The sequence below is a fragment of the Hyla sarda genome, chromosome 3 (assembly GCF_029499605.1).
Source record: "Hyla sarda isolate aHylSar1 chromosome 3, aHylSar1.hap1, whole genome shotgun sequence".
Taxonomy (NCBI): Eukaryota; Metazoa; Chordata; class Amphibia; order Anura; family Hylidae; genus Hyla; species Hyla sarda.
The window spans coordinates 367739693-367765680 of NC_079191.1; the positions used below are offsets into that span (position 1 = coordinate 367739693).

Sequence of the window (25988 nt, forward strand, 5' to 3'; positions counted from 1 at the left end):
ACTAGGGCCTGTGAAAGGGCTTTTTGTATCAGTAGACCCATTAAGTTCTACCTATTAAAAAATAAAACAATCTATTTTTTCTTTTCCTTATCCTAGGTATCTTTTTAATGACGCTGAAGTGAAGCCCTTTGATTCAGCTCAACTTGCTTCAGAATGTTTTGGTGGGGAAATGACAGTAAGTTGACTACAAAATTCCCATTAATATGCAGACAATGGTCCTATAATAGGTATAATAATATAATGTTCTGCAAAGCTTGGATATTACGGAGTATACTCTTCAATTTTCTGACAATATCAGGGTGTTGCTAGTATACCTTCCATTAGGGTTAATCTGTGTTTTTCAACGAGACTTTTAGTGCAGTAAATGTAAAACAAACCAAAAAATTTTCTTTCTTTTTCCTTTCCCTGTAGACAAAAACATATGACTCTGTTACAGATAAATTTATGGACTTCTCTTTTGAAAAGGTATGTAAAGAATGTAGGTACTACTAAAGTAAATGATGTCAAAAATGTCCTAAAGGTTTTTGGGAGGAGGCTAAATTCAGATATTTAAGGAACACCAGAGCATTTCTACCTAGCACTTTTAAGAACCTCACTATGCAAAATACAGTGTACAGTAACCCCCCCCCCGACATGCGATGGCCCCGACATATGATCAAATCGACATACGATGCTTTTATATGTCGGGGCCATCGCATTAACTGCTATCCGACAGCGCAAAATGCTTAAGCTGCTGTCGGATAGCAGTTTAAGCATCACGGACAGGTTCACTTACCTATCCCCGCTATACTCCGGCGTCTTCTTAATCTTCTCCGTGGTCCGGGCCTCGTTTTCCGGCGTTGTTATTACGTCCTGCACACGCCGTCCCGGCGTAGCAACATAATAACGTCACCAGAAAGCAAGGCCCGGACACCAGAGAAGATGCGGAAGAAGCCGGAGGATCCCAAAGAAGATGCTGGAGCAGCGGGACAGCATCGGGAGCGGTGAGGACGCGGTCCGGAGCGGCGGGGACAGGGGAGTATTAAATTCTCTTTCTCTATCCGCTCCATTGGGGGACACAGACTCTGGGTATATGCTGCTGTCTCTAGGAGGTTGACACTATGGTAACCAAAAAGTCAGCTCCTCCCAGCAGGATATACCCGCCTTCAGGCCACTGAGCAATTCAGTTTTTGCTTAGTGTCTTAAGGAGGTGGACATGGTCTGGTTTTCTCCAGACCAAGTCTCATATTTTTATTTTTTATTCTCTTAGGTTTAGGGAATGTGTTTGTTCTTTATTCCTTTTTTTTTTTCTGTTTTCAAGTGGGCATTCAGGAACGCAATGTTCACTGTTTCCCCATTGCGAGAGGTGGCAGGCATCTTGGATGTACTGTTAACCCCCTCTCGCCAATGGTCAGTGCTTGGGGTTGTACCTCATGGTTCCGGGTCCCCCTACCTCCCTGTTCGCCTTGCTATGAGCTTGGCTTGCCGCAGGTGAAAAGGCTGACTGAAGACTACAGTCTGAAGGCTTCTTTAGGTAAGTTCTTCAGCGTGAGGTGAGTATCTTTCTCCCTAGGTCTTGCAACAGCTGGAGACCCTCTGTTTTTCCTGCAGAGCTGGGGCTGGCCTATTATTGGGGAAGCAGTGGCTACAGTACAGGCACAGTAAAGGGGGCACTTTATTAAGTGTGTGTAATAAGGGGGCACTTTATTAAGTGTGTGTAGTAAGGGGACACTTTATTGTGTGTGTGTTTTTATAGCACACGCGCCGCAGGCTTCTCCATGCGGGCAGGTGCACTTTTTACTTTCATTTTCGGCAGCTGCGGCTACCGACGGCACTTCGCCTGCTCCGTCCCCGGGCGCACAGAACTTACTGCAGGCGGCGTGTGCACTCGGGGTTCGGAGCGGGCGCCATTACAGAGTCAGTCCCGCGGTATCCTTGGCGAATGTTAGCTCTGCCCGCATAAGTGCCTCGGCATCGCGAAATGGCCACCAATCAGCGCGGTGTGCGCTGGGGCCAATCCCAGAGCTCCTTGCCCTGACCCAGCCTCTTTCTTCTACTGGCCGGCGTCTTTTCTCTCTTCCCTCAGCACGTTGCAGAGTTTTCCTCACAGCAGCTGTCGTGGAACACAGACTTGGGTGAGACTGTTCAGTTTTTTGTCATGTCCGTGCCCAGAACTGTTCCTCCCTCTAAGCATATATCGGGAATATTAGTTACCCATTACGCTTGTAAAAACTGCTCTGCAAAAATGCCAGGTTCTGCTGAACCCACTTGTTCTGCCTGCTCCACTGCTCCCCCAGACCCCCCTGCTATTTCTAACCCAGGTGCCCCCTCAGACCCGATGGGTTCGGCCGCCCCTCCAGCCTGGGTTTCCTCCCTCTCCCAGTCTATATCCGACTTGGCACAGGTCTCCCGTTCTGTGGTGACTGCCTTGGAGAGGTCTACCCTTCACCGGCCCTCTAGAAGGTCCCGTTCCCCTTCTCCCTACGCTTAGCATAAGCGTAATAGGGGTGTCTCCTCTGACACGAGTCTTCTGGTAGACACGGGCGTTCATCTCGCAGGTCTCGCCTGACCACTTCTTCAGGCCACACACGTCACTCTTCCGGAGGACGTTCCCGTGGTCGCCGTTCTGGCTCTCCTGAGCCACGTACCAGGTTGGAGTCTGCCTCTTCCAGGGCCGCCTCCATTCGTTCGCACTCTCCTGGAGAGCTAGCGGCCGAGGGTTCCGATTCGGCATCCGATTCGGAGGACCGTTCGGACTCAGTGGACACTGTGAACTCATTGGTCATGGCCATTAGAGACACCTTTAACCTAGAGGACCCAGGAACTTCGGACACAGCTCCAGAAGTATCCTTTCATCGTGCCCGACCGGCACCCAAGGTGTTCAGCTCTCACGCTGAATTTGAGGCCATTCTAGAATCTGCCTGGAAGCACCCTGAGAAGAAGTTTCAGGGACTGAAGACGGTCCAAGCGCGATATCCTTTCACCAAAGACCTTGTCTCCAAAGGGACTTCCTCTCTGTCGGTGGATCCTCCGGTCTCCCGCCTCTCTAAGGCTACTATCTTGCCGCTGGCGGATGCAGCTGCCTTCAAGGATCCTGCAGACAAATAGGTTGAGTTGTTAGCGGTGTATGCCTTTGAAGCAGCGGGTTCTTCCCTGCTTCCTGCCTTCGCCTCCACCTGGGTGTCTAAGGCCCTCTCGGTTTGGCATTCTCAACTCCGTCAGGGCATTCTTTCAGGTTCTCCCCTGGAAGAAATGTCTGCTCTGGCCCTCCAATGTTCCAAAGCTGGAGATTTCCTGTGTTCTGCTTCCTTGCACTCAGCTCGCTGCGCTGCCTTTGCCACCGGTAATCTGGTGGCCCTCCGTCGTTCCATTTGGCTTAAAACTTGGAACGCGGGCGCTGCATCTAAGAAGTCTCTCACCGAGATTCCTTTTACTGGCTCCCGACTTTTTGGCAAGCGCCTGGATGAGATTATCTCTTAGGTGACGGGGAAAGAGCTCTTTATTACCTCAAAACAAGCCTAGCACTTCCTTTCGCAGGAAGTCTTCTTCCTTTCGGACGTCTGGCCCTTCTAAAGGGTCCAGCCAAGCGCCTCCACAGGACAAGAAGGTCCCCTTTTTCAAGGCGAGTCCCTCGTGAAAGTCGGACACCAACCGTCCCGACCGTTTTGCGGTCAAATCGGGCAACAGCAACCGCTTCTGCATGAAGGGACGCCCCTACCCGCAGCTTTTTCTTGGGTGGGAGGTCGCCTCTTGCTTTTTCGAGACGTTCGGACAACGCACATTCAGGACTCCTCGGTCAGGGATGTGGTATCCAACGGATACAGGATAGAATTTGCCTCCCTTCCGAGGGATCATTTTTTTCCAGTCCCGTGCTCCCCGGTCTCCCTCTCTTGGGAATTTCGGGAGACTCTTCAGTCCCTTCTCGTCCAGGGTGTCATTGTCCCAGTTCCTTCAAGGGAACGCTTTCGGGGTTTTTATTCCAATCTTTTCGTAGTTCCCAAGAAAAACAGTTCTGTGCGGCCAATCCTGGATCTCAAATGTCTCAACCAACCTCTTCTGATCCGCCATTTCCCAATGGAATCTCTGTTTGGTGGTGGCATCTATGGATCAAGGGGAGTTTCTTTCCTCGGTGGACATCAAGGATGCCTACCTTCACGTTCCAATTTTTCCTGGACACCAGCAGTACCTCCGCTTTGCGGTTCCGGAAGGTCATTATCAATTTGTTGCTCTCCCCTTTGGTCTGGCCACAGCGCCACAAGTCTTTGCCAAGATTCTGGCGCCTGTGGTAGCTCCGTTACGCTTAAGAGGGGTCTCAGTGATACCCTACTTGGACGACCTTCTCATCAAAGCCCCCACCAGAGCCCAGGCTCTGGAGAATGTGAGCCTCACTCTTCAGATCTTATGTCTCTTCGGGTGGATGGTCAACCGAGACAAGTCGGTTCTCTCCCCCACCCAGTCTCTGGTCTTCTTGGGGCTTCAGTTCGACTCTGCCTCGGCTCGGATTCGCCTTCCGCCAGACAAGCGTCTGTCCCTCTTGTCGGGAGTCCGCTCCCTCTGGACACCATCCCGGTCTCCATCCGTACTTGCATGGAAGTCCTGGGTCGGATGGTGGCAGCCATGGAGGCCGTGCCCTTTGCCCAGTTTCATTACCATCCTCTTCAGCTGGCGATTCTTGCACGATGGGACAGGTCCCCCCTCTCTCTCTCAATCGCAAGATTCTTCTTCTGCTCCGGATGCGGCAGTCTCTGCACTGGTGGCTCCGCTCCCCTCTTCTTCTTCAAGGGCGTTCGTTCCTCCCCCTCCACTGGCAGGTGGTCACGCCGGGCTGGGGGGGTGTTTTAAGGAATCAGACAGTTCAGGGCCTCTGGCCCCCCAAAGTAGCCCTTCTTTCCATAAACGTTCTGGAACTGAGGGCGATTTATCTGTGTCTGAAGAATTGGGTGTCCCTGCTTCTGGGTCACCGTGTCCGTGTCCAGTTGGGCAATGCCACGGCGTTGGCATACATCAGTCGGCAGGGCGGCACTCGCAGCTCAGCAGCCATGTCCGAGGTGTCAAAGGTTCTCCTCTGGGCGGAACGAGTGGTTCCAGCCATTTCGGCGATTCACATTCCGGAAGTTCTCAATTGGGAAGTAGATTTCCTCAGTCGGTCCTCAGCCGACCCCGAAGAGTGGTCTCTTCTTCCGGAGGTGTTCGCGCAGGTCTGCGGCCTCTGGGGGACCCCGGATGTGGACCTCTTTGCGTCTCGACACAACCGGAAAGTTCCGAAGTTTGTGTCAAAGACAATTGACCCCCTGGCTCTGGCCGTAGATGCCTTAGTAATTCCCCTTTTGGGCTTTGTCCTGCCCTACCTGTTCCCTCCTCTCCCTCTCCTTCCCAGGGTTCTGAAGAAGCTCAAGGCGGGAGGAGTCCCCGCCATTCTGGTGGCTCCAGACTGGCCTCGAAGGGCATGGCACGCCGACGTGGTCTGGCTTGTGGACGACGTTCCGTTCCGCCTTCCTCTTCGTAAAGACCTACTGTCACAGGGTCCCCTTTGCCACACCCAATTTACAGTCGCTGCATTTGCATGGCTGATGAGACCGCGGTTCTAAGGGCCCGTGGCTTCTCTTCCCAGGTAATTCGCACCATGCTTAGGGCTCGCAAGCCCTCCTCTGCAAAAATTTACCACCGTACCTGGCGGTCTTACTTTCGTTGGTGCAAAGCTCAATCTTTTTCTCCAGTTACCTTTTCCGTGCCCCGTCTCCTTTCCTTTTTACAGTCTGGGTTGGAACTAGGGCTGGCTCTCAGTCCCCTTAAGGGTCAGGTTTCGGCCCTTTCTATTCTTTTTCAGCATCCTCTGGCTTCCAATTCTCATGTCCGGACCTTTCTCCAAGGAGTGGCACATGCGGCCCCTCCTTACCGGTCCCCTTCTCCCCCCTGGGACTTGAACTTGGTTCTAGGCGCTCTCCAGGGTGCACCCTTTGAGCCTCTTAGAGAGGTTCCCCTTCGCCTCCTTTCCTGAAAAGTGGCTTTTCTTATAGCGATTACCTCCATTAGGAGAGTTTCTGAACTGGCAGCTCTCTCCTGCCATTCCCCTTTCCTGATAATTCATCAGGACAAGGTTGTTTTCCGACCAGATCCGTCCTTCTTGCCTAAAGTCGTTTTGGCTTTTCATCTCAACCAGGACATCGTCCTTCCGTCCTTTTGTTCCGCTCCTTCTCATCCCAGGGAGCGTCTGCTTCACAATTTGGATGTGGTTCGAGCGGTTCGGACTTATCTTTCCGTCACCTCTTCCTTTCGTCAGTGCGATTCTTTTTTTTGTTCTTACGGAAGGCCGTAGGAAGGGACAGCCTGCTTCTAAGGCCACCATTTCTCGGTGGATCCGATGTGCTATTTCGGAAGCTTACCGCTGCAAGGGGAGGACCCCACCTTTTCAGGGTTCTGGCTCATTCCACCCGCTCTGTGGGAGCATCCTGGGCTCTCCGAAACAAGGCCTCGGCCACTTGGTCGTCTTTACACACTTACAAAATTCTATCAGGTTCATACCTTCGCATCGGCTGATGCTAGTCTGGGCCGTAAGGTGTTGCAGGCGGCGGTGGTACAGCCGACTGCCTTACATTTTTTCTTCTCTGCCTACCCAAGGGACGGCTTTGGTACATCCCAGAGTCTGTGTCCCCCAATGGAGCCGATAGAGAAAAGGAGATTTTTTAGACTTACCCTAAAAACTCTCTCGAAGGACCCATTGGGGGATACAGCTCCCGCCCCTTTTTTCTGGGGTTCCTTTTCATTATCTGTCCGAGGGAGTGTTCAGTTATATTTTCTTCGGGTTCTCGGACAGTTCGTGTTTTTTTTTTCCTTTTGACCTGTCGGTCTCCTCCTATTGCTCTGAGACAAAACTGAATTGCTCAGTGGCCTGAAGGCGGGTGTATCCTGCTGGGAGGAGCCGACTTTTTGGTTACCATAGTGTCAACCTCCTAGAGACAGACGCATATTCCCAGAGTCTATGTCCCCCAATGGATCCTTCGAGAGAGAGATTTTATGGTAAGTCTAAAAAAAATCTCCTTTTTTACATTGCACGAATCCCTCAACATACAATGGATTCGACAAACGATGGGTCGTTTGGAACGAATTACCATCGTATGTTGAGGGACCACTGTATTAGTTTTAGCTAGTTATAATTTGCTTAAAGAAACAATTACATAGTTATCCCCGGAGCTACAAAAACAGGCGTATACTAATGATCAATAATGCATAAAAATCACAAACGCCAATAAGGCTACTTACGCGAAGATGTGCTTATTACTAACTATGAGTTTATGGCATACTTTTAATACTTAGGCACAGTATTCTTCTGTACAACTGTATGTTCACACTGAGAAAATGATGCCAAAAATGTCCTTGCCAAAATTTTTAAGCAGTTCCCGTTTGCTTTTGTACGGTCCCCTGATCTCTTTTTTTTCTGCTTCCAAGACTAATTCTTGGTGCAGGACCTGCCAGCTCAGCTAATTCCGTGTCCACAGCTTTCTCCAGTCTTGGCTAGTGATTGACTAAGCAAGCAGGTGGCCCAGACGGAAAACCCACTGCAGCCAGGGATTGGCTAAGCTTGCAGGTCCTGCACCAAGCGTTTCTCAGAAGCAGAAAGAATAGAGAAGATCAGGGGACCATACTTGGGTCCACAGAAGGTGCGTAGGACCAGGGCTATGTATGTTGTTGTTTCTGGTTTTACGATGTAACTGACTCCCTTTATACTTATTTCAAAGACTAAGAAATAATAAAACAATTATAAACTAGAAGCAAAAGATGAAGAAAAGACCTGTTACTTACAAATCTGCAGCATAAGATTCAACATATACACTACCTGTGAGCACGCTCTTAATGATTTAATGGGTGTTGCAAAGCATTACTATGTTGTGAATGATGAGATCCCATGTGGCTCTATGCTATCGATCAGATCAGCATCGGCAAATGAGTTGTAGGCGCTGCTGAGGATTGATTAACTAATATATAATAATAATTAATATATAATAATAATATATAATAATACCTCACAATACTTTCTAGACCCACAGTGCGTATATGCTGTTCTATAAACGTGTGGAACCAGAGGAAGAAACCAGCAAAGAAGTGAAATTTGATGTCTCTTCGGAACTTCTCGAGGCATGTAATCCAACTGTAGAAATCTTTAGAGTATCTTCATATATAGTATACTTGCTATACTGTTTTATGGTGGTCAGTTAATGACAAAACTGCAGCATTAAAACCGCAGTAAATATGTATAAACATGCCCTTAATGTGTATTACAAATAGATATGAAATATTACTCGAATGCATACAGATCCATTTTTGTTTTGCACACTTACCGTTTTAATTCATAGTGTCTTTAGAAATAACCCCATATTTCACCAGTTATTTGGTTAATACATTGGTTTTCCAAAAACATGTCTCCAGCTATTGCAAAACTATAACTTTGGCTGTCCGGGCATGCTGGGAGTTGTAGTTTTGCAACAGCTGGAGACACACTGTTTGGAAAACACTGGGTTAAAGGGGTGCTCCGCCCCTAGACATCTTATCCCCTATCCAAAGGATAGGGGATCTTGGCTGCAGCACACCAAACATCCGGTGCATGGAGCGGTCATGCCCCGCTTGTGACGTCACAGCCATGACCCCTCAATTCAAGTCTATGGGAGTGGGTGTGACGGCTTGCATTGAGGAGGGGTGGCCGTGACGACACGAGCGGGGTGCAGCCGTGACGACACGAGCGGGGTGCAGCCGTGACTTCACGATCAGACAACTTATTCCCTATCCTTTGGATAGAGGATATGTCTAGGGGTGGAGAGTACCCCTTTAATGTTATGAAAAATATTACTATAGCTATACTAACATTTCTGAAAATCTTTTTTGCAGTGGATCTGGCATGATAACATGCAATTTCTACAGGACAAGAATATTTTTGAGCACACATATTTTGGGTATGCATCCTAATGAAAACATCACTGTTCTTAAGCTGCTACATACTAGGAGCTAAACCTTTTTTTTTTCCATACATTTTTCCTTAGGTTTATGTGGCAGTTGTGCAGCAGTATCCCAAGCACGCTACCAGATCCTAAAGCAGTATCGCTGATGACTGCCAAGGTAAACCTCTCTGTCTGCAAACGCATTATACGTATATGCCTGCTTTTGTACTAGTAACTCAGAGTATCTGTCACCAAACTAAACTTTTAATATATTTTTCCTTATGTAATTATAAGACATTTTGCTATTTACTTGCTGTTAAAATTCTCACTTTTTTTATTTTTTTTTATCAGAAATTTGTATTAAGGTTTTTATATAAAACAGCATAGCAAAAACCCATCCCACCCACACAGAAATACGTAATTAATATATAACTAAAACAGGATAGTGCATAAGGGTCTTAAATTTCATCCACACCTTACTGATAAGCACAAAAGTAGGAGGGAGGTCCAGGGGGCGAGTCTGTGCAGCCATTTCCAGTATATAAATAGGGGTCACTTTGCCAATACGCCTTGAGACTAGATCACCCGAACGCCCCATAGTAGCAAATTGCTTCCACCCCTTCAACTGTTGGACCTGTGATGCTAAAAAGTATAGCCAAGGATTTAGAATGGACAAACCACCCGCCTCTTTTCCATGTTGCAATGTTTCAAGACTGTTCCTAGCCGGTTTGCCATTCCAAATGAGCTCCCTAAACAAAGACTGAATCCTAAGAAAGTATTTCATAGGAATCCAGACAGGTATAGGTTAGATCTGCCGATCATGGAGAGGGGAAGTTTACTCCAAGTAGCTACTTTACGAGAACTATGGTCTAGCAACGGAATAAGATTGAGAGTAACTTAATCCAAGGGGAGGGCAGAAACATACACACCCAAATATTTAAACTGTTTAACTACAGGAAGGCCAACCAGCAATAACTGGTATAGAAGGGAGGGAGTCAAGGGGAAGGATCGTGGATTTGTCCCAATTAATAGATAGGCCGAAGTAACTTCCATTTAGTTCTTTGAGGGCCATCAAGGGGGGCAAGGAATGGGCAACATTTCCCAGGAAGAGGAGCATGTCATCTGCATAAAGGGCAATACGTTCCTCCAGATCCCCATAACGGAAGCCTCTAAATTCCGTGGACGCCCTAATTAGTACCGACAGGGGCTCTATTGCTATGGGAAATACAAATGGGGATAGGGGGCACCCATAGCATGTACCACGACCCAGGGGAAAGGTATGGGAAAGCAAACCTTTAGCCTGAATTCTATCACGAGGGGCAACATACAACAATTGCACCCATGTAAAAAACCTGGGCCCAAATCCCATGTGTAGCATAGCACTCCACAGGAAATTCCACTCGATGCTGTCAAAACTTTGGCGGCGTCGAGTGAAAGCATAGCCCTACAAACAGCACCGTCAGGCTGCAGCTGGAGATTCAGGAAGAGCCTTCTGATGTTATCTGCCGTCGACTTCCCTGGCATAAACCCAGTCTGATCCCCATGCACCAGAGTAGTAATGACCTTTAAGAGACGGTTGGCCAAGTTATGCTATTAGCTTAATATCATAGCACAGCAAGCGGGTCTTTACGGAGCTTCATTAGCAATGCTATAATTGCCTCCAGCATAAACCCAGCAAACCCTCCCCTTCCGCTGCAGTTTGTAAAACCCCCGGCAACCTGGACAACAGAACATCTTGATATTGTTTAAGATTCTCATTGGGGAGTCCATCGACACCCAGCGACTTCTCAGAAGGCAAGGCCCCCAATGCATTCTATAATTCCTCAAGAGTAACAGGCTCATCTAGAAGGTCTCTTTGGGTCTGTGAAAGGGCCAGGAGTGAGATACCAGAAACAAACAGATCAATAGCAGCGAGATCATGTGTCAGTTTAGAGGAATAGGTCTCCTCATAAAAGGAGACCAGGACATTAAAAATGTCCGAATCATCTTGGACAACAGTCCCGGGACGTCACAGAGACAGTTGCTCAGGCAACTGTCGTTCTCGGGGTCGTATCTCGTGTGGAGGGTCTGATAGATCGGCGTGCCATATTAAGAGTTTCCCCTGTTGAGAAAGACACGACTGAGCTGCAAGGGGGAGTCGCGGTCCATTCTCGGCACGTGCGCCGCTTGTGACCTCATCGAAAGTTCTATGCATGTCTGAGGAAGAGGACGGAGCGTCCTTGAAACGCGTTACATGTTTAATAAAAGATTTCAAAAGAATTACAGAATACCTACCTTGGTTGTGGACAGTGCTGAAATATCCCTTCTATCTGTGCACTAGAAAATCTTCTCTACATGTTCCCTATGCTTTGCCGAGGGCGGGATAAGCTGCAGTCCTGAGTGGATGCCCGGGCGGGATCTCCACCACAACCTTCCAAAAGGATCTTTCAATATATGCTCTCAAGAGTGTTGTGCCTCTCCCCTAGCACAACCTATCTGGTGAGTTGCTCTATTGCTAGGGGCTCACCTTTTAACATATCTTTTCCATTTCCTTGCTGATGGAAGTTTTCACTCAAAATCTCATAATACATGGCCCCATTCATTTTTTACTTTACACGGATCAGTAGGCCTTGACCCTTAGCAGAAAAACAGCCCCAAAGCATGATGTTTTCACCCCTACTCTTCTGGATCATCCAAATGCTCTCTAGCAAACTTCACGGGCCCGTATATGTACTGGCTTAAGCAGGAGGACACGTCTGGCACTGCACGATTTGCGTCCCTGTTGGCATAGTGTGTTACTGATGTTAGCCTTTGTTACTTCTCAGCTCTCTGCAGGTCATTCACTAGGTCCCCCATGTGGTTCTGAGATTTTTGATCACTGTTCTTGTGATCATTTTGACACCACGGGGTGAGAATTTGGGTGGAGCCCCAGATCGAGGGAGATTATCAGTGGTCTTGTATGTCTTCCATTTTCTAATAATTGCTCCCACAGTTGATTTCTTCACACCAAGCTGCTTGCCTATTGCAGATTCAGTCTTCCCAGGCTGTTGCAGGTCTACAATTTTGTTTCTGGTGTCCTTTGACAGCTCTTTGGTCTTGGCCATAGTGGAGTTTGGAGTGTGACTGTTTGAGGTTGTGGGCAGGTGTCTTTCTCGGCCGCTCTTTATTGGGGGACACCTATATGCTTATATATGCTTTTGCCACAAGGAGGCGCTCACACTAGGAAAAAAAAGTCGGCTCCTTCCTGGCAAGATATACCCGCCCACCTTCAGTGAGTTAATCCGTTTTAGCTAGTGTCAGCAGGAGGCAAGACACACGTCTGGGAGCTCCCCAGACTTGGTCTTTTTTTTAATTATTTTCTAGTAAGGGCTGTTTACAACACGTCTTGTATTTTTAGCCCAGCTCCAGTGTATAGGATTCTGATCCCTCTGGGGACACACGCAAGGTGGCTCTTCCAGACAGCGACGGTTGCCGCTGGGGGATGCCCCATTTTCAGGGTGTTTGCTGCTCCTTTCTTCTCTTGGGGGTCCATTTCCTCCTTTCCTCCCCAGTCAGAGGGCGCTCAGGTCATCCGCATTATGCCAGTACGGCTATTGTCGCATTCAGAGTACTCATGTCGGGCCCCTGGGATGGGGTTTTTTGGGTCTGCGGCAGTTCAGGTCTTTGCTCTCATGCACTGGCCTTCTCCAGAGCAGAAGTCCATCTTTCTTTTTTTCCTGTGGTTTCCTGTCTCTCTATATGACCCAGTTGTCTTGGGTCTCTACAGAGGACAGCCCCTTCCTTTGGCGTCCTAGTCCAACTCCTTGGATGGGAGATCTTCCGGGAGCTCAGTTTCTGGGCCTAGTGTGTCTCCGACCTGGGGGCTCGTCCGCAGGCCTTGTGGAGTTCAGTCTCGGGACTGATATCTTTTCTCTGGTGGTTGTTTTTTCCCTCCCTAGGGGACTGCTTTGGTATGGCTAATCAGTATAGGTGTCCACCAATGAAGAGCGACCGAGAAAAGGAGATTTTTTTTTGTACTCAACATTAAATTTTTTTCTCATAGCCTTTATTGGGGGACACCGCACCCACCCATTTATTCATCCTTTGTCTTGTCAGGTCTTGGGTTGTTAACCGGGATTCCTTTCTAGGGTCCTTCGAACCTATGTCTTTGTTGGCTTCTCCTACTGCTTTGTGACGAAACTGATTACCTCACTGTAGGTGGGTGGGTATATCTTGCCAGGGAGGAGCCGATTTTTCTTCCTAGTGTCAGCGCCTCCTAGTGGCAAGAGCATATACCCATCAGTATAGGTGTCCTCCAATGAAGGCTATGAGAGATTTTATGGTAAGTACAAAAAATCTCCTTTTTATACTGATAACAAATTCAAACAGGTGCAATTAATACAGGTAATGAGTGGAGGACAGAGGAGACTCTTAACCCCTTAAGGGCGCAGGGTTTTTCCCTTTTTGCATTTTCATTTTTTCCTCATCACCTAAAAATCATAACGCTTTAAATTTTGCACATAAAATTCCATATTATGGCTTATTTTTTGCGCCACCAATTCTACTTTGTAGTGACATTAGTCATTTTACCCAAAAATCCACGGCGAAACAGAAAAAAATTCATTGTGCGACAAAATTGAAGAAAATTTATTTTGTAAACTTTGGGGGCTTCCGTTTCTGCGCAGTGCATTTTTCGGTAAACATAACACCTTATCTTTATTCTGTAGGTCCATACGGTTAAAATGATACCCTACTTATATAGGTTGGATATTGTCGTACTTCGGAAAAAAATCATAACTACCGTATTTATCGGCGTATAACACGCACTTTTTAGGCTAAAATTTTTAGCCTAAAGTCTGTGTGCGTGTTATACGCCGATACACCCCCAGGAAAGGCAGGGGGAGAGAGGCCGTCGCTGCCCGCATCTCTCCCCCTGCCTTTCCTGGGGTCTAGAGCGCTGCTGTCGGCCCTTCTCACACCCTGGTTATCGGTGCCGGCGCCGATAGCCAGGGGGAGAGAAGCGTCGCCGACAGCCAGGGGGAGAGAAGGGGCAGCGGCACCCATTGCCGGCGCCGCTGCCCCGTTGCCTCCCCCCATCCCCGGTGGCATAATTACCTGAGTCGGGTCCGCGCTGCTGCAGGCCTCCGGCGTGCGTCCCCGGCGTCGTTGCTATGCGCTGAACAGCACGGCACATGACCTCAGTGCGCCGCGCCGTGCATAGCAACGACACTGGGGATGCACGACGGAGGCCTGCAGCAGCGCGGACCCGACTCAGGTAATTATGCCACCGGGGATGGGGGGAGGCAACGGGGCAGTGGCGCCGGCAATGGGTGCCGCTGCCCCTTCTCTCCCCTTGGCTGTCGGCGCCGCTTCTCTCCCCCTGGCTATCGGCGCCGGCACCGATAGTCAGGGGGACAGAACGGGCAGCGGCGCCGATAACCAGGGGATGAAAAGGGCCGACAGCAGCGCTCTAGACCCCAGGAAAGGCAGGGGGACAGAAGCGGGCAGCGACGGCCTCTCTCCCCCTGCCTTTCCTGGGGGTATATCGGGGTATACACGCGCACACATGCACCCTCATTTTACAATGGATATTTGGGTAAAAAACTTTTTTTACCCAAATATCCTTGGTAAAATGAGGGTGCGTGTTATAGGCCGCTGCGTGGTATACCCCGATAAATACGGTACATGCAGGAAAATGTATACGTTAAAAATTCTCATCTTCTAACCCCATATAACATTTTTTTCCCACGTACGGGTTGGTGTGAGGACTCATTTTTTGCACCGTGTTCTGAAGTTTTTATCTGTACCATTTTCTGTATTGATCGGACTTTTTGATCGCTTTTTATTCATTTTTTAATGATATAAAAAGTGACCAAAAATACGCTATTTTGGACTTTGGAATTTTTTTGCGCATACGCCATTGACCTTGCGATTTAATTAACTATATATTTTTATAGTTCGGACATTTCCGCACATGTCAATACCACATACGTTTATTTTTATTTACAGTTTTTTTTTTTTTTTTATGGGAAAAGGGGGGTGATTCAAACTTTTATTAGGGAAGGGGTTAAATGACCTTTTGTTAACTTTTTTTTTCACTTTTTTTTTTTTGCAGTGCTATAGCTCCCATAGGGACCTATAACACTGCACACACTGATCTCTTATGCTGATTCCTGCAAAGCCATAGCTTTGCATGGATCAGCGAGAGAGGGGCTTGATTGCTCAAGCCAGTAGCTCAGGCTTGGAGCAATCAAACCCCGATCGGACGCTGTGGAGACTGGTAAGGGGACCTCCACTTGCATCCTAGCTGATCGGGACATCACTATTTTATCACGATGTCCCGATCAGCCCACTGAGCTGCCGGGAAGCATTTACTTTCACTTTCAGATGCGTGATGATCGGTGCCGCACGCTATTAGCCCAGGGTCCTGGCTATGACTAGCAGCTGGGACCGACCCGGTGTGATGCAGGAGTCATGGCGTGACCCCGTTTTAACTACCGGGACCGGGCGTAGGGCATACAGGTATGCCCTACGTCCTTAAGAGATTAAAGAATTTGTTACAGGTTTGTGAGAGCCAGAAATCTTGCTTGTTTGTAGGTGACCAAATACTTATTTTCCACCATAATTTGCTAACAAATTCTTTAAAAATCAGACCATGTGATTTTATGGATTTTTTTCTCATTATGTTTCTCATAGTTGAGGTATACCTATGATGAAAATTACAGGCCTCTCTTATCTTTTTAAGTGGGAAAACTTGCACAGTTGGTGGCTGACTAAATACTTTTTTGCCCCACTGTACATGAAAATAAAATGCTTCGATGAATGAGCTCACTTACACCCCGGGCAATTGAAGGTATCGCCAAACCATGGTTTATTCAGCACGTTTAGTGTCACTCGTCAAGTGTATCTCAGAGAGGCACAATACAGCAGGTTGATAAGGTTAGAGCACCTGGAAAACAGCAAGATGCTTAGTGGGATCAATAAGGTCCCTTACATTCCATGCCACCACATGTAAATCAGTAGCCATAAGGACACTAAAGAAGCATAAGTGATAATACAAGGGGCGGGCGCAGGAGCCGCCAGTAGTCTAAATTGGGAAGAAACATAAATGACAAAGCACTGCACAATGAGCGGAAGAAAGGACACTTAACAACACATATACCCCTAACAAAAACTTGCGAAACAGGGGGGCAAACAAACAGACCAGGTAGAGTGAGCAGGTGACATATAGACAGGAGATACCTCACCAACATGCCGTGCTCAAATCCGAGCATATGAGAACAAAACCTATAGAGGACATCTGGCAGCATACACGAGTACCTAGAGAACACATGATCAGAAGTATAAGCAATAAATGAAAAAAAGACAATTAGCAACAACAGAATAACATGGGGACGGATACACGTCCAAAACCATAGGACCTAAATACAAACAAAGGCACAGGAAGTCCCAGGCAGGCTGATAGGACCAATAGCAGTCCACCTAGTCCACGTAGGAACTTCAGGTCCGGGCACTCCGTATTTGCGCCTCATTAATATTCAACCATTCCGCACTCACCACAGAGGGGTCAAACATATGGGTAGTTCCTAAAGCAACCACTCAGAGACATGCAGGGTATAGCATAGAGTACATCACATTCAGTGCACGCTGGCGTCGTTTAACATCCGTATATTTAGCTCAACTTTTCTGAACTTTGGCCGAAAAAAAAGGGGGAAGATAGAGATAAGGCTGCCATTAAAAGTGAGCCAGTCCATGTCCCTAGCTTTGCAAAGAATGATATCTATCCTTATAGTGTAAAATGTGGATGAGGACAGCTCGGGGTGGGGCCCCCTGAGGCGTCAAAGTCTCTTTATCAAAAGTAGTAGGGAGACCATTCTCAAAGTATTCCCCAGGGTCACGACCCTCGACTTTTTCAGGGACGCCCACTGGGCGCACATTGTTCCACCACAGGTGGTTTATCCTGTCATCAGATTGCAGTCAGATGAGTAATCATACAATGCATATGTCTCTTAAGTGGAGGGATCCCCCACTCTTTCCTCAACCACACTAAACTGCTCAGAAACCTTCTGCATATCATGGTGGATAAGGTTAATGTCCTCACTCAGGCTGTCGAGTAGCATTTTAACATTAATGTTGCCCTTGGAGGCAGCTCTCGCAGGCTTCAGTGATGTCGTGCCTGCTGGGGAACACCCACTTCCTCCTGCCGGGAGCTCACACAATGTGAGCAAGGGGAAAGTTATGATACAGAGCTTTTTAAAGCGCAGGTGGGGTGTTAGGTGTACTTTGGGAATATAATCTGAGTTGGTTTAGAAAATATGGTTTGATGACAGGTACTCTTTAAATTATGAAAACATATAATTAATCATGGCCCTTGGTGAAAAAAGGCAAAAATTCTCATAATTTTTATGCGAACAACTATGCACAAAATTCTGCATTTTTTATTTATTTCTCATTTTATTATGCTCACTAAATGGAGGAGGCTTGCTGTGGAGGGGCATGGTCACCCTGTGTGCTGAATCTACCACAATTTTTGCCTACTAGCAGGCAAAATTGTGTCAGAGCTGCCGAAGACGACCAGGTCAATAGGCACGCACTTCTTGATAAATCCAGTGAACTGCTGCATTTATTTAGACCAGTGTGTGAGATGCCAGTCTTGCTAAATCTCCCCCTTTGTATCCAAATTCTTTATAGGCGAGTTCTGCATGATATAACCAGGCCTTGTTCAAAGAGTGACATATCTTGTCTGTCTGTATAGTTATTTTTAGTTCTCCTCTACTGCTTTCACCAATTAGGCTTTGTTCACATCTTGTTTATTTCCACAAGGAAGTATAGTGTACTGCTATGCAGAGGCACTACATTTTCTTTTACACTGAGATCCTATAGGCAAAGTAGATTTTTCCTATGTATAGGCTCAAAATGAAAATGAACAGACTTCCATTCTTAACAGGATGATATAAATAGCTCCAAAGCTGTCTCTGAATTTAATTACTTTATTTATGATTTCAATTTTTTTTCTTTCTTTCAGCTTAGTACATCATTTGTTTTGGAGACCTTCATTCATTCAAAAGAGAAGGTATTTTTCATGCTGCCTGTTTTATGTGTATTGTTACAAAAGCCACCTGGTAAACACTAAAGTTGGCCTCTGAGAGCAATCTGCCAAGCTCACTTTTCTTTAAATATAGATTTTTGAATAATGGGCAATACCAGTTATTACATATGTAGGAAAGAAATGTAAATTACCAGAAATAGCAAAAAATGAGCACCACTGATTTTCAAAACACCTCAGCTGTTAGATGTATTTGTTTTTTTCTTGATTTTCATTAACCATCCTCATATCAAATATGGGTATTATATATGCTGTGTTAGTAAATTCTCCTGTCTACTTTATGTTTATCTGTGATTACACTTTTAATCACTATATACAAACTACAGGCAATTTTATTTTATTAACCCTGTTGTGCCTAAGCTGCAGCCCCTAAACAGTTAGCTGTGTATGGGCTGTAGCAGAGCTGTAAAAATAAAAAAATAAAAAAATGCATGCTTTACCTGATGCTCTTAAGAATTGGGTGCACCATGGTATAAATGGGTTTTCTGGGGACCTTATAAAAAATTAAAAAAACAAGTACTCCACATGGTGTGGAATGTACTTACATACCGGTAGTCCCCCTGACAAAGTGGACATAGGAAGGCAGGTTTTTCTTTACCTCCTGTCACAGCATATTCTACTAGGGAAAACAGCCCAGTACAGGTTATAAGTGAATATTACAATTACAGTTGACAAAATATGAATAATTTTTGCTATCCAGAGTAACCCTTTAAAGATATTAACATAAGATGTGTAGTAAAAAAATTGTTGGTCCACACTAACCAGGTAGAATAACCCCACAGACCATGTACTATGAAAGAACCAATTAAATAATAGGGGTGTCGCTAAAACATAGCATTTATTATTTTCCTTTAAAATTCACCAATAGGAAAGTGAAGCCCAGGAAAAATGACATGTAGGAATAAAAATGTATAAAGTCCAGATCTATCCCTAATAGATATGCGGGAATTATCAATATGGACTTTGCCAGAAATCTGAGGATAAGGTTCTCCTCCCTGGTACTACTATATATATCACAATAATTAATGCACGTCACAATAGTTAGTGCACGCCCATTGGGGTGTTCTCCCATTGTGTGCCAACTGTTCCCAACGCGTTCCTGTCCATGTGCCAATAAGAACGCACAAGGACGACCTCAGGGGAACCTATTTATATAGTGTTAAAGATATAGAATATGTGACATATACTTTAAGGTGTAATACAGACGGGTCTAGGTTACCCACAGCATAGTTTCATGTTATCCAGGGAAATAATCAGCCCCTGTAAAGAAAATACATAGCCAGAGTAAATAAATGACCTACCCCTTCCGGATGCCAAGGTAAGGGTACTGATAATAACGTACTCACGATTTTAACATGTGGGAGCCCTATAGTAATAATGCAGAGGAGGATAGGGTTAGGTCATAAAACAAAGCTCATTTGAATCCCTGCCAAAAACAGACAGCAATTTCAAAGTCTACTTACACTTAATGCCGTCTTTTTTTCCTGGGCTTCACTTTCCTATTGGTGAATTTTAAAGGAAAATAATAAATGCTATGTTTTAGCGACACCCCTATTATTTAATTTGTTCTTTTAAAGGGGTGCTCCAGTGGAAAACAAATTTCTTAAAATTAACTGGTGCCAGAAAGTTAGACAGATTTGTAATTTACTTCTATTAAAAAAATCTCAATCCTACCAGTACTTATCAGCTGCTGTATGTTCCACAGGAAGTTGTATTTCTTTCTGGAGTTCTTTTCAGTCTGATCACAGTGCTTTCTACTGACACCTCTGTCCATATCAGGAACTGTCCAGAGCAAAAGAGGTTTGCTATGGGGATTTGCTTGTACTCTGGACAGTTCCTGACATGGGCAGTGGTGTCAGCAGAGAGCACTGTGGTCAGACCGAAGAGAACTCCAGTAAGAAATACAACTTCCTGTGGAATATACAGCAGCTGATAAGTACTGGAAGATTGCGATTTTTTTTTAATAGAAGTAACTTACAAATCTGTTTAACTTTCTGGCACCAGTTGATTTTAAGAAATGTGTTTTCCTCTGGAGTACCCCTTTAAAGGTATTTAGACATAGATCAAAGGGAACAGCAAGCAGGCAGGGAGTAAGCCATAATGTTAATAAAATAAAACTTAAAATTGCCTAGATTTTGTAATAAAAAGAATTAAACATTTTAATGACAGTTGCACTTTAAGAAATCTAGTTCATAGAGCCAATATGGCTATAGCTTTCCCTTCCTCCCTAGTAACCCCCTTGCACACTTGTATGATTCTAACAATCTTTGTTGCTCTGTTGGTGCTGTCAGTCAACAAAGAAGAATCAGGATTGGAGAATACTGGGGAGGAAGGTAAGAAACAGAGAGAGGGGTACTTTCCAAATAGCATTTGTAGCCACACTTGATTGAGGCCTATAAATGATATTTACATAAGCACTTGCCTCCTTGGGCCAGTACCCCATTCTCTTCTTCCAGTTTAGCATTTTTTTTTTTGTTCTCTAGTTATTTGCACAAGTTACATATTGCCTTGAAGTAAAAAGAACACATTGATTGTTGAATAAAGTAACAAATGTCCCATTGTAGTATAGTCTTGTCATTTGCCCTCACAGCTGGATTTTCAGTCCACCATACATTATGCATAGTAGCCATTTTCTTTGATAAGACAGCCTATAAGACACATTTTTGATCACATTTTAGTTGCTCTTCTCAGAGGTTTCATTGTATTCTAAATTGGAGGACTGAAAAATGTTTTGCAATGTGTGTACATAATCTTTGAATGCTTTATCTAGGGGTAAGGGACATAAATCTCAAGTCTAATATGGACTTAAATATGATAGGATTAGTGGAGGTCCCTAGGATCAGACACCAAACAGATAATCTAAAGGCCCTTTTGCATTGGGCGATTATCACGAACAAGCGTTCCTAGCAACCCTCATTCACCCGATAATCGACCCATGTAAAAGCAAAAGCAATGAGCTTTTGTGCAGCCAATAAAATCATTGTAATTGGCCCCACATTGCTTTGTGTAAACAGATAATGTTTGTCTAAAAATTAGAAATTTGAAAGGCTACTTAAATAGTACGGCAATCATTTGTGTGACTACACCACACAATTGAGCCTTGTAAAGGCTTAGTGAATGTTTCTTGCAGCCTGTGGGCCTGTGTAAAAGGGTCCTAAATTAATACGCTATCAATATGAATGTTTTTTTTCCTAGAAAACCACATTACCTCTTGTTGAAAAAACACCCACTACATAGTAAATTAGTTATGTTTTATTGTCTGTGAACTACATAAGATTGTCAAATTATGTGATTTATGTTCATATAAATACAAAAATAGTTACTTGCAGTGTATTTATTACATACAATTTGTTTTGAATGTAATGTTTTATTTTCCTCTATTTAGCCCACAATGCTTCAGTGGATTGAACTACTGACAAAGCAGTTTAACAACAGCCAGGCAGCGTGTGAGGTGAGTTACTTTCTGAATAACTTACTGGCCCTCATTTACTAAGCTAAAACCCACTACAGGGTGGGCCATTTATATGGATACACCTTAATAAAATGGGAATGGTTGGTGATATTAACTTCATGTTTGTGGCACATTAGTATATGTGAGGGGGGAAACTTTTCAAGATGGGTGGTTACCATGGCGGCCATTTTGAAGTCGGACATTTTCAATCCAACTTTTGCTTTTTCAATAGGAAGAGGGTCATATGACACATCAAACTTATTGGGAATTTCACAAGAAAACAATTATGTGCTTGGTTTTAACGTAACTTTATTCTTTCATGAGTTATTTACAAGTTTCTGACCACTTATAGAATGTGTTCAATGTGCTGCCCATTGAGTTGGATTGTCAATGCAACCCTCTTCTCCCACTGATGGCAACACCGCAGGAGAAATGCTAGCACAGGCTTCAAGTATCCGTAGTTTCAGGTGCTTCACATCTCGTATCTTCACAGCATAGACAATTGCCTTCTGATGACCCCAAAGATAAAAGTCTAAGGGGGTCAGATCAGGAGACCTTGGGGGCCATTCAACTGGCCCACGACGATCAATCCACTTTCCAGGAAACTGTTCATCTAGGAATGCTCGGACCTGACACCTATAATGTGGGGGTGCACCATCTTGCTGGAAAAACTCAGGGAACGTACCAGCTTCTGTGCATAAAGAGGGAAACACATCATGTAGCAATTTTGCATATCCAGTGGCCTTGAGGTTTCCATTGATGAAGAATGGCCCCACTATCTTTGTACCCCATATACCACACCATACCATCAATTTTTGTGTTCCAACAGTCTTTGATGGATCTATCCAATGTATGAGCATTCCTAGATGAACAGTTTCCTGGAAAGTGGATTGGTCGTCGTGGGCCAGTTGAATGGCCCCCAAGGTCTCCCGATCTGACCCCCTTAGACTTTTATCTTTGGGGTCATCTGAAGGCAATTGTCTATGCTGTGAAGATATGAGATGTGCAGCACCTGAAACTACGGATACTGGAAGCCTGTGCTAGCATTTCTCCTGCGGTGTTGCTATCAGTGTGTGAAGAGTGGGAGAAGAGGGCTGCATTGACAATCCAACACAATGGGCAGCACATTGAACACATTTTATAAGTGGTCAGAAACTTGTAAATAACTTGTGAAAGAATAAAGTTATGTTAAAACCAAGCACATCATTGTTTTTCTTGTGAAATTCCCAATAAGTTTTTGATGTGTCACATGAACCTCTTCCTATTGAAAAAACAAAAGTTGGATTCAAAATGGCCAACTTCAAAATGGCCACCATGGTCACCACCCATCTTGAAAAATTTCCCCCCTCACATATACTAATGTGCCACAAACAGAAAGTTAATATCACCAACCATTCCCATTTTATTAAGGTGTGTCCATATAAATGGCCCACCCTGTAGTTTTTGTCAGGTTTTTCAAAGTTTTTTTGGGGACCACTTCTCAGACAGTGTGCACCAGGAAAATCCGACTAACCCTTCATTGCATTGTGAAAAGCCAAAAAAAGGGCGCGTGGTCAGTAACAAAGGGATGTGGTTTGAAAAGGGATGTGGTTTCACCAGGGGTGTGGAAATAAAAAAATAAAAAAAAATATTTGTCCAAGGGACTAAAACGGAGCACCATCTACTTGTCCCTCATGAAAATCCACTTGTCCTGGTAGACAAAATAATTTTAATCAAAATAGTACGTAAATTTGGGGGCTTTCTTTTTTTTCGCCATTCACCTTGTGCTCAAACTTACACATTATTTTAATACTTTAGGTCGGCCTGATTATACCAATACCAATTTTTTTCTCTTCTTTAAAAAAAAAAATTACTCCTGACCCCTATAACACTTTTATTTTTACGTATACTGGGCTGTATAAGGGCTCTATTTTTGGGCCGTAATCTGCTGTAAGTATCGGAACCATTTTGGTATTAATCTGATTTTTTGAACACTTTTTACTTCATTTTTTTCTGGGATATGATGATATAAACATAAAAAACTCAATTCTGTGATAATTTTTTTTTTTTTTTTACAATAACTCCATAGGCTGTACGGGAAATAAAATGTAATTTCTCTATCGGCTCCATTGGGGGACACAGACCTTGGGTGTGAGTGACACTATGGTAATAAAAAAAGGTCGGCTCCTCCCAGCAGGATGTACCCGCCTCCAGGCCCTGAGCTAATCAGTTTAAGCTTAGTGTCTGAAGGAGGTGGACATGGTCTGGAATTCTCCAGACCAGGTCTTCCGTTTTGTTTTTCCTAGTATAGGGATGTGTTAGTTTTTTTATTCCCTTTTTCTTTCATGTTTTCAGGTGGGGACTCAGGGACTCCGGTTCCCTGTTTCCCCATTGCGAGTAAGGGGGCACAGACATTGCGTATATGCGCTGTTCACCCCCTCCTCGCCAACGGTCAGTGCCTAGGTTGGTACCTCATGGGTCCGGGTCCCCCTATATCTCTGACGCACGCACCAATACCAAATATGTTTATGCAGAGGTAAGCCCTCTGGCTACCTCCACAGGGGATGGTTATAAGAAACCTTTAGACTCTGCTGTCAACTTTGACAGCAGTGATCCAAAAGGTTAATAGCCGGCCGCGGCCAGTGCCACATGCCGGGCTATTAGTGGCGGCCCCCGGCATGTGATATCAGCCAGGGGCCGTCGAGTATGGAGCGGGCTCGAGTCAGGAGCCCGCTCCGTACACCCCGAGCGCTGGTCTGAGGTGCAGACTTGCGTCCCATGGAAGTCTGCGCCTGCTCCTCCCGTCAGTCTGCACCTCACACCGGCGTTATAAAAATAGTCGGTCCGGCCCTGCTAACCTGATACAGGGCTAAATGTATGAAAAATTCACCTGCCCGATCCCCGGAACTACATGTCCCGTACGTCGGGCGATAGGATTTCCACATCCCTGTTTCACAACCTGACCTATTTACTGTTGAATTCACAGAAAATCCTGTGAATAAATGGCTGGAAATTTCCACCTAGAAAAAGCTGTTCAGAAAATTTTCCTGACTTGTAAATCCTCATAGTAAATAGAGAGGAATCCTGCAAGTCTGAAACAACTTTTCACACTAGTAAAAACCCGACACTCTAAGGCTGGGTTCACATCACAATTTGACAAAAATCTGATCCCCTGAGAAAATGACCAGATCGTAGTCACTAGCTGACTATGATCGGGTCCGCAGCCCCATATAAGTTAATGGCTCCACACGTGTCGGTGCACAGATACGATTTCAGGCGATTTAAGCTTCCGAAATCGTATCTGTGCATTGGAAGGTCAAATCGTGATGTGAACCCAGCCTTAGTAAATGAGGGCACTGTGTCAATCATCTAAGCCAGGCATAGGCAACCTTCAGCACTGCAGATGTTTTGGACTAGATCTCCCATGATGCTCTTACAACCAAAATGCTGCAAAAGCATCATGGGAGACATACTGCCGAAGGTTACCTATGCCTGATCTAAGCTATCGTGTGAGATCTCAAATGCGCTGACCTCCTGTTGCCTTTTCTCTTAGTGGTTCCTGGACCGAATGGCTGATGATGACTGGTGGCCAATGCAGATACTGATCAAGTGCCCGAATCAGATTGTGAGACAGGTGAGGCAAACTTAAAATGTTCATCATAATACTTTCTTGCTCTTTATTGGGGGTACACAGATACTGATGGATATATGCTCTTGCCACTAGGAGGCGCTGACACTAAAGAAAAAAAGTCGGCTCCTCCCTGGCAGGATATACCCGCCCACTGGAAGTGAGGTAATCAGTTTTAGCTTAGTGTCAGTAGGAGGCAGACACAGGTCTGGAGTTCTCTAGACCTGGTCTTCTTTTTATTATTTCTCGGTCGGTACCATTGGGGGACACACAAACCGTGGGTATATGCTCTTGCCACTAGGAGGCATTGACACTAGGCATACAAAGAAAAGTTGGCCCCTCCTGGCAGGATATACCCCACGTACTGACCCTGAGCTAATCAGTTTTAGCTTAGTGTTAGTAGGAGGCAGACACAGGACTGGTGCTCTTCATACCTGGTCTTCTTTTTATTTTATAGCTAGGGCCTGTTTTAGATTCTTTTCTCCTTTTTATTTTCTTGTTTTCAGGTGGGGGTTCAGGAGCATGGCGCTCCCTGCCCCCCCCCCCCCATATGCGTTAACCCCTTCCCGCCAACGACAAGTCCATGGGGTTGCACCTTGGGTCCAGGTCCCCCTATCCTTCCTGCTCATCCCGCTGTCTCATTCGGACGTGATGCCGGGGACTAAAGCTGGCTGAAGATGTCTTAGGTAAGTATGGTGGTGCACAGGGTGAGTATATCCCTCCCCCCTCTTCACTCTCCCACCACCGCTCTTTTTATAGTATGTTTGGGTCCTTACTGGGGAGCCCCTTATCTCTGGGGTCTCCTGTGGGGAGGGGGGGGGAGAGAGTTCTCATATTTTTCTTTATTTTGGTTTGTGTGTAGTACGGGTGAGGTGTCTTTTTAGCAGTACTGGGGCTTTGGGGATTGCTGGGCAGTTTCCCTCCCTTTCTCCCTCCCTGGCAATGCTTTCTTGCACA

General features: G+C 45.6%; 1 protein-coding gene across 3 annotated transcripts in view; it reads left to right on the forward strand.

The window, feature by feature from the left end:
* USP34 (ubiquitin specific peptidase 34) overlaps window positions 1-25988 on the forward strand; it is a 231391-nt gene that overhangs the window by 168638 nt on the left and 36765 nt on the right. For all 3 annotated transcript variants that reach the window (XM_056567745.1, XM_056567746.1, XM_056567747.1), the window contains 8 exons: window positions 97-175; window positions 412-465; window positions 8017-8112; window positions 8860-8924; window positions 9012-9087; window positions 17893-17940; window positions 21359-21424; window positions 24957-25037. In XM_056567745.1, coding sequence (XP_056423720.1) covers window positions 97-175; window positions 412-465; window positions 8017-8112; window positions 8860-8924; window positions 9012-9087; window positions 17893-17940; window positions 21359-21424; window positions 24957-25037 — 565 coding nt within the window. The remainder of the gene's footprint in view (window positions 1-96; window positions 176-411; window positions 466-8016; window positions 8113-8859; window positions 8925-9011; window positions 9088-17892; window positions 17941-21358; window positions 21425-24956; window positions 25038-25988) is intronic.